The following is a 9935-nucleotide window of genomic DNA, read 5'->3' on the forward strand; positions in this document are numbered from 1 at the left end:
GGTAAGAAACTTGATTCCCAACAGCATGAGTTCTGGGTTCAGTCGCACTGTGTCGCACCTTGGGCAAGTGTCTTCTGCTATAGCTTAGGGCTCACCAAAGCCTTTTGAGTGGATTTGGTTGACAAAAACTGAATGAAACCCATTGTACACACACATATATATATATATATATATATATATATATATATATATATACAGTCATGTTAGATGTTGACACAGTTAAAAGAGCTTGAACAGGAATGAACTTACAAATACCTGGTAATAAATGAAGGCTTTGGCATTCAGCATGCAAGCATGAAAGAGAGAATCAGGAAGGAATGTTATGGGAAGGTTCAAGCAGTCCTAAAATCTGAACTAAATGCACATAACAAGGTGTTGTTCAAAATCAGCAATTTGGATGTTTTTTCCCAGAACTATTTCTAATATTTTGTTGACTGGTTATTTGTGAACAATTTAGTAGATCAAGAAAGTAAGTGGTAATTTCACTGTAGGCTGGATCTAACTTCAACAACTCTTCAGTTATTTGTTATATAAAATGAATGTATCACTTTCAAATTTTTTCCTTTCTTATAAATCTTTACACTATCTGGTGAAGTGTGGTGAGTGTGAATGGCTTTAAGGTCAGATCCTACCAGATTCAATTTCCATTTATGTTTCAGTTTCATCATGTTTCCATTCAGTTTCAAGTTCTCTATAGAGAATTTACCACAAAAAGGTAGAATATGTACAATTGGGTTGATTCAATTGGCTATAAATCTTCTGACAAAGAGACTTATTTAAGACATATGTTACTAGAAGGCAAAATCTGAAAAGTCTAGTTTCCACTAGTTACCATCTCACTCCACTCATACTAGTTATGCCTTATGGAAAAATGTCACATCCTCTAAGCATCTATTCTAAATTATTTAACTTTCGTATCTAGGAATTTGTTGATTTCATGAAAATATTGTTAGCATTCTCTCTGTAATTACAGTGACTTGAGAGACAATAAAGACATGATCTGTGGATGTCATTTGCCAGCTGTAGTTGATTATATAAAAAAAACATATAACAGACGTGTGATTGTCAGGAGCCACTGCAATATGGGACTTGGCAAAAACCAATCAAATTTCATACATCCATCAAGATATCCATCATGCCAAGGTAAGCAATATACCCCTTATTTCTATTATTGTTTTGTAAGTTAATATTAGTATAATCATTTACAAAACAGGAGAGCATTGATTAAAATACCTAGTAGTATTTAGTCACAACCTACTTTGTTTACCAAAAGCATCTCTTTGCTGTTCATATTTTGGGGGTCATTAAAATAAATACCAGTTGATTAATACTACCTCTCCTCAAATATTTATGTGCCGAAACAAGAATTTCTATTAATATCATTGCTGCCATTATACTCCCGAAACATGCTGAATTGAATGAGCAACAAATCTGCATCAGACACAAGAAAACAATTTGAAACAATTCCAACAGAAAAATTGAAGCTTTTTTACAGTCTTTGTTATTTGGCTTATATGCTTAATAATCACTCATATTTATAAATTTTTATTATACACCCCAGAGAAAATATTTTCTATAACTTCAATACATGACATTCTTTGGTTGCTAACTGGATATTTTCTTATATTTTGCAGATTACTCACTTTTTCAAAAAAGATTGCAGTGTCAGACATGTTCAGGGTTCAAGTGCTATAATCCAGAAGTGACTAATTGTCATGATGCAGAGGTAAACTGAGATGTTTTTCCCTTTTGCTATTATATATCACTGCAATACATACATACACACGCATGCACACACGCACGCACACACACACACACACACACACACACACACACACACACTCATTTAATGTCTATCTTCCATGCATGCATGGGTAGGACAGTTGAGAGGAGCTGGCCAGGTAGAAAAACTACCCTAGGCTACTGTGCCTGTTTTGGCAGGGATTTTATGGCTGGATTCCCTTCCTAATGCCAATCACGCCACAGAGTGAACTTAGCACTTTTAATGTAGAACTAGCAGAGGCAAGGTTAGTTTTGGCATGATCTTTACAGTTGAATGCCCTTCCAAACACCAACCACATTACAGTCTGGACTGGATGCTTTTAACATGGCACCAGCACTGGCAGGGTAACCAAGTAACTTGCAAGACAAGGAATTATGAGAGAGACAGGGCATTCGAGGAAAGGAACTTGCATTAGAGGATGAAAGGTTAGAGTATGACAAAGACACAGAGAGACAGAAGGAGGTGTCTTGCCACAACGAAGGGGTCATTAGAGAAGGTGATCCAGTATCAGATGATGAAAGGTTAGAGTGTAACAGAGAAAAAGAGAGGCAAAAATAGGTGTCTTGCTATAGAAGAGGTACATGGTTAGCCATTGTGAGAGAGAGAGAGAGAGAGAGAGAGAGAGAGAGAGAGAGAGAGAGAGAGAGAGAGAGAGAGAGAGAGAGAGAGAGAGAGAGTAGGAAACAGCAAAAGTGAAAGAGAGAGCAGAATAGATATGGTGTAGTGCTAGGGTATACTCACAAGTAACAAGGATTTGAGCATGGAACATGGGTAGAAAAATAGGGTGTGGGTGTCGGGGTCGTGGGAAGCAGCAATACAGTGAGCACGGTAGTGAGGGCAAGAAAGGGGATTAGAAAGTAATCATAATTTATGAAGAGAAAATGCGAGGAGGAGAAACATGCAGTTAGAAGAGGGGTTGTAGTTCTGTTTCTTAGGGTAGAGTGGGTGAAAAGTGTGTTCTTAAATGTAGGTGGTACGCAACTCTTCTAGCACTCAGTTTCATGGACGGGTCTTCTCTAGAACATCATATTGCCAAACATCTTGGTCCACTGTCATTTCCTCTGTGAGCCCCAACTTCATAAGTCGGTCCTCACCGCTTCATTCCATGTCTTTTTGGGTTTCTCTCTTCCACAAGTACCATCCACTTTCTCCTCTCTTGCATGCCACATTTAATCCCTCTTATGCCTAACTTTTCTTTCAATACAGTTGTGCTTTGTCGATCATGCACACTGATGTTGCAGATCCAATGGAGCATACTACCTTCATTCCTCTCCAGTTTATGCATGTTCTCCACAGTCAGAGCCCAAGTATCACTACCATGTAATATAGCTGTTCTCACACAAGCATCATACAATCTACCTTTCACTCTGAGAGAGAGTTCTTTTGCTGCCAAAAGTGGAAGTTGTTCTCTGAACTCACTCCATCTTATTCTACAAATAATATTTTCAGAGCATCCACCACTGTAACTAATTTGCTCACCTAAATAGCAGAAACTATCTACTGTTTCAAGAATGCCTCCTAAGTATTTGAGAGAGTTTAAGTCCCTCATGCTCTTAGTAATTACTGGTATGCGTATCTGCCACACAAGAAAGCGACCTTGTCTGATATCCCACCCACGATTTCGCTGCATATCTTATGTATCCATAGCTTACACTTGGTGCAGCAAATGGAATTACATCCTACTCCTTTCCTACATATTGAGCGGGGCCATTTACCAGCTGGAATGAGAGTCTTATCTCCTTTCTCACTAACAACAACTTTAGTCTTAGCTAAGTTAACTTTAAGGCCCTTTGATTCCAGGTTTTGCTTCCAAACCCAGAACGTCTTCTCCAAATCTGCTTCAGATTCCGCAATATGAGCAAGATCATCAGCATAAAGTAGTTCCCATGGACATCCAGTTTTGAATTCATCTTTTATGTCCTGGAGAATTATGATGAGTAAGAATAGACTAAGAACTGATCCCTGGTGTACTCTAACTTGTACATTAAATTCATCACTGTATTACATATGAATATGGGAACCATTCATATGTAATACTGGTTCCCATATTACATATGAATGTAATATGGGAACCAGTTTTAAGAAAAGATAAAATACTAGGTTAATCTTTTTCCTCCTGATGCTAACTCTACTCTCCAGTATCGCATTGTATTTTTATTGGCTAGCTGCTTTTGAAATCTTGAATAGTTCTAGGAAATGCTTGATCCATGAATATGCAACTAAGTTATATATCCTTCTATAATAGAGCCATGCATATATTTATCGTTTTGTTTCTGACATTCTTCAAAACCATCTTATTGATCATTAAATGAACTTTCATCCTCTTGCTCCTTTTTTGGAAATCTTTTGGTTTTATAAGCTATGAAATGTTTCTTGTAAAGATATTAATATAATTCTGATGATATCCCTGTTTGCCGTTTCCACATGACAAGTAAACTTGTAACTGGGTGGTGATTTGAGGCAACCTTGCTTTTTAATTTGCCTTTCAAGGTCTTCATTTAATTAATCACATCCTTCTATTGTTTAGTGGCAATTATAAATTCTTACAGCCAGCGACCATGGACCAAGATCTGCTCCAGCAGCTTTCGAATCTTTGCTTTCATGCTGGTAAAATCCTTCTACTTCTGAATTTTTTATACTTGCTTTATCCACTTTGCTTTACCATTGTGCTTGCTACTCTTGTCCCAAATTTCTCCTCCAAACATGTTTCTTCAACATTTGTTTTTATGATTTCTCTCACTCCCCTTAAGAATATCATCTAAGCTTTCTTGGTTTGATTGTGTAGTAGTAGTAGTAGTAGTAGTAGTAGTGGTAGTGGTAGTAGTAGTAGTAATAGTAGTAGTAGTATAATATAACTTTTATATAACTTTTATATTTATTATGGCAGCCTTTTTGCATGAGCAGAATATCAATGACTGGTGATTCAATCAAGTTTGAAAAATCATGCAGCACTTACAGAAAATGTATTGAAGCTGAGAAAAACAATATATTTACCTGCAAACCCTTGACCAACAGCTCTTCTTGTGTTACTTGTTGTACCGGAGATTTATGTAACAAGAATGATTTATTTGGTAAGTAATTTTTCTGATATAATTGCACCGAGTTACTGCAGATTAATGGTTAATAAAAAAAAATGTATTATAATTTGTATATAAAAAATTCTTTATGGCAATTATACATGTAACACATGGAATGGTAAACAACAAGTGTCAATAATGTCATGGCATTTAAAAAAAAAAACATGAACTTTTCCAAAAGACCAGATTTAATTCTGGAAAAATATCACCTAAAATTATTTACACAGCATAACTACAATGATATTCTCCTCTGCATACATGCACATGCACTACATTATTATTGTTTATGTCATTGTTACTTTGTTTCATATGAGCTATTCCAAGCCTCACTCAAAGACTTCAAGTAACAGCAAGTTGAATGTTTTACAATGGGTGTTATTTATGATTAGCAGTGATATACTGTGTTGGAAGGAGACGAGAATCTGAGAATTAAGATTCTGTTAAATTTGTAATATTTCAGATTTTTAAAGAGTTTTAAGAGAGTTAGGTATTTCAAAATGGCAATGTCTTTCTTATGATATGGTAAGTTCTCGCTAGAACAATTTTCTTATAGTATTTAAGAATGTCATTTGGCATTGTCCCCAAAGCTCCAATGATCACAGGTACAGTTCTTGTTCTTAGATACTACGTTTTTCAGACCTCTATTGTAAGGTTCTTATAATTACTTAACTTCTCAAATGTTTCTACAAAAGTGTTGCAGTCTGCTAGGATTGAGCACACAGGTTTGGTCAATATGATTTTCTACCACAATATCTGGTCTAATGGCTTATATAGCATGATCAGTTCATCATCATCATCATCATCATCATCATCTCTGGGGTTAATCTCTGGGTTAAATTTGACAGAAGAAATGAATTGCATGATGTACAAGCATTGGCAGGATGGATTAATTTTGAATGATAAAAGCCTCCCTTGACTCTGAAATACTCACTTTACCGTTCTTGCAGATTTACCTACCTACATACCTACCTATCTTACTACAATCCTCCTTCCTTCCTTTCTTCCTCCTTCCTTCCTTTCTTCCTTCTTCCTTCCTTCCTTCCTTCCTCCCTTCCTTCCTTGTATTTACCTTTCAGTACATCTATAACATATGTCTTATTATGCAATGTCTTTGTTCCATTTTTATATCTTTTCATAGGTTTCTCAAGGTCCTTTCATTTTCATTTGGATTACACAATAAATTCGACAACTTATAACTGGAGCAGGAATCCCATTGAGTTTAAAAACACATTTGGAATTAGACTTACTGCTGTGAGTATCTGATTCCCTCTTTTTCTTTTGCTACCCATATAATTTGTTTGGTAAAAAACACTTTTGATATTTTCAAATATCAAAGTTATTTGATATTTGAAGTTTCACCTAATATGTTTTTCAAAAAAATCATAACCTTTAATCACTGAAACCAAATCTACAGCTGCCTCCAACTTTAAGAAATTAACTACTTTCATCAAGAATTTAAGCATGCAAGTTATCTTCAGGCTTGAAAATTCATGCTATTTTATGATAATTCTGTTTAGATTAAACAGTCTGTCAACATCTTTTGAAACCAGTATAGGATCAATGCACTTACTAGTTGTTACTGACCATGGTGTGTGTGGGCATATATTTGTGCCTACTTAACCACTATATATACTTAGTTTTATCATGGAGACATAAAATCGTGAGTACATTAAAATATTTTCACCCAGTGATCTATCCAAATAGGAAAAGTTTCACCTGCTACACAGACTCATATCCATGAAATTTGAGAAATCAACTAATCACATGGTATAAATTGTATGGAACATACACCAATTTCAATGCATTTTATATCCAGCAAATTTTAAAGTAATTTGACCTTGTTTTAAATGACATCAGTTGTAAAGAATATATTCAGCATTACTAATTACAAAAATCACATTTTATTCAATAGAAAGGTATATTTAATTACCTTACTATAACAATATATCATGGGACCCTCAATTGTAGGGACAATATCAGTGCCTAACTAACTCTTGCATAAGTCTAATCAAAATAAGTTGCAACTTGGGTTACACCTTGTTCCATAGTAACATATGGACAAGCTGAATTTTCCCCATACAATTTTTACCCCATTGTTTTGATACCAATCCTTTTCGAAGTCGAGTGTGTGTGTGTGTGTGTGTGTGTGTGTGTGTGTGTGTGTGTGTGTGTATGTGCGCATGCGTGCATGTGTGTATATGTGTAAGGCACAGACATGACTGTGTGGTAAGAAGATTGCTTCCCAACCACATGGTTCTGGGTTCAGTCCCATTGCGTAGCACTTTGGACAAGTGTCTTCTGCTATAGCCACAGGCTGACCAAAGCCTTGTGAAACAGAAAGAAACTGAAAGAAGCCTATCATATATATATATATGTATATATATATATATATATATATATATATATATATATATCTGTTTGTGTCTTTGTGTTTGTCCCCCATCACCGTTTGACGACTGGTGTTGGTGTGTTTACATCCCTGTAACTTAGCAGTTTAGCAAAAGAGACCAATAGAATAAGTACTAGGGTTACAAAGAATAAGTCCTGTGGTCGATTTCTTTGACTAAAATTCTTTCAGGTGATGCTCCAGCATGGCCACAGTCAAATGAGTGAAACTAGTAAAAGGAAAAAGAATATGCACACACATGTGTGTATATATAACTATACACATGCACACACACATCCTGTGTGTGCACGCGTACATGCATGTGAGTTTTTTATGGGTTAAATATAAATGCCAGCTCAGTGCCTGGTGTGAGTAAGACCACCAAAAACTGCAATGTGAAAAAGATTTGAGAAAACAACCATAAGGCCCATATCCATCATGTAGATTAACAAGAGACATATTCATGCCTTAGGTAGAAGGGCTGTTTGAAAAATATATTACAGTCACCACCAATACTGGTGTAACCAGCAATGAGCCTTGTTCAGGCATTGTGGGATGGGAGCACAAAGGATGCATTGTCCTAGTACTTTGAAGCAGGTCCAAAAGGGAAACCATTAATAATTGGGAAGTGGAATGTCACAACCCTTTCAGGTAAAGAGCAGGAACTAATGGAGTAAGCTAAATGCTACCTGCAAGATATAGCCAAAGTTTCCTCCAGAAAATTCCTTAGCTCTGGAACTGTAGATTTAGATGGAAGGTGGTTACTCTACTATTCAGAGGGGATGCACAGATGGGAGTGAGGACAGCCCTGACTGTCAGATTATGCTATGGAGTGGATCCCACTAGGTAAGAGAGTTTGCATTCCAAAGCTCTGGGTTAAGAAAAGACGACTGTGGTTGTTGCAGATATATGCACCAAACAGTGAGTCTAAATACAGATCTTTCCTTGACAATGTCACTACAGATTTAGTTGTAGTTAAGACAGAGTAATTTGTCTTACAAGGAGACATCAAAGCACATGTTGGCACTGATCACCAGACATTTTAAAGAATTGACTGAAAGGAATGGCGATCCTGCACTCAATGTGAATGGAGAAACCTTATGAGAGTTCTGCACTGGAAAAGGATTCCCCATTATGAACACATGCTTCCAGCACAAGAATATCTATTAGCACACGTGACACAGGATATTTTGAGATCACTGATAGATTTTGTTATCATCAACTTCTTTGATTCTGTGCTTGCTGGACATTATTGTAAAGAGTGGGATAGAGCTATCAGCTGATCACCACCTAGTTGTCGGTAACCTGAAGATATCTATAGCAGAGAGAACTCACAAAACTAAATCCAGTCCGACTTACACGATAAAGTGGGAAGACCTATTGGATGATGGTATCAGAGACAAACAAATATGCAGACACTATTGCATCCAAATTCAGAGACCTTCCAAAACAAACTTAAATTCCTGAGGATGTCAAAAGGAGGTGGAGAAGTGAAATACCTCTGAATAAATAATGTACTCCATACAGTAAAAAGTAAGATGCAAACAAAACTGCTACAATTAATTGTTATATAAATAGACATTTTAAAACAACGATGTACTTGTAATACCATTAGAGTTAATTATAAGACCAGAATTTAAATAGTAATGCTATCACCTTCAACTGAATACCAATGCAGGAAGGTTGCTTGAATTAGTTCACTTTGAAAGCGTTGTAAGTGATGGACCCTTGATGAAATTGCAGCTACTAGGATGCATAATTGCATACGGAGCAATGTGCAGTTACTGCAGCAGAAACATATGTTGGTCATTGTAATATATATTGTAGAAAACCTTTTAATAAAAAGTTTTGGATGTGATTAAATCTCCACTCTCCTCTTGGTTTTCAATTATCATCATCATCATCGTTTAACCTCCAGCTTCCATGCTAGCATGGGTGAGACAGTTTCACAAGAGCTGGCCAGGCAGAAGCCTGCACCAAATTTCTGTGACTGTTTTGGCAGGATTTTTACATCTGGATGCCTTTCCTAACACCAACCACTCAGCAGATAGGACTTAGTGCTTTTTACATGGCACAAGCACAGGCGAAGTCAGTTTTGGCAAGGTTTTTACAGCTGGATACCCTTCCAAACACCAACCACTTTACAGTATGGACTGGGTGCTTTTAAGTGGCATCTGCACTGACAGAGTTACCAAGTACTTGGAAGACAAAAAAAAAAACCTTTCAAGAGGGGAGGGGGCATTGGAGGAGGTGATCTTGTGTCAGATGATAAAAGGTTATAGTTAGACAAAGAGACAGAAAAAGGTGTCTTGTAGAGGAAGTACAAGGTTACTTGGCCAGAGAGAGAGAGAGATCAGGAATAAAGGCAGAAACAAGTGCACTACCACAAAGGAAATACATGGTTACCTAACCTGAGGGAAGTGCAGGAGAAGGAAAGAGAGAGTGGGAGACAGCAGGATAGAGATCAAAAGAATGTTTGTTTTGTCAAGAACTTGACTGTCAGTTAAACACACATTTCAAATCTGATGATTACTCTGTGTATTAAAGCACTAATTTAACTTTATGAGCATTACAAAATATTTTTTCAATGTTAAAATACCATAATAAAAAACGTGAAAACCAGACCATGTTTTAACTTTATTCAACTGTGAGACACACGAACGCACACATTTATGTATCTCTCTCTCTT

The 9935-nt window shown here is 36.5% G+C and overlaps 1 protein-coding gene across 1 annotated transcript in view; it reads left to right on the plus strand.

The window, feature by feature from the left end:
- The window catches only part of LOC106873961 (adhesion G-protein coupled receptor G6), a 72015-nt gene that overhangs the window by 21612 nt on the left and 40468 nt on the right, over positions 1 to 9935 (plus strand). The window contains exons 5-8 of the mRNA XM_052971313.1: positions 974 to 1143; positions 1635 to 1726; positions 4671 to 4854; positions 5999 to 6111. Of these exons, the coding sequence (XP_052827273.1) occupies positions 974 to 1143; positions 1635 to 1726; positions 4671 to 4854; positions 5999 to 6111 (559 nt within the window). The remainder of the gene's footprint in view (positions 1 to 973; positions 1144 to 1634; positions 1727 to 4670; positions 4855 to 5998; positions 6112 to 9935) is intronic.

Source organism: Octopus bimaculoides, chromosome 10 (genome assembly GCF_001194135.2).
Source record: "Octopus bimaculoides isolate UCB-OBI-ISO-001 chromosome 10, ASM119413v2, whole genome shotgun sequence".
NCBI lineage: Eukaryota > Metazoa > Mollusca > Cephalopoda > Octopoda > Octopodidae > Octopus > Octopus bimaculoides.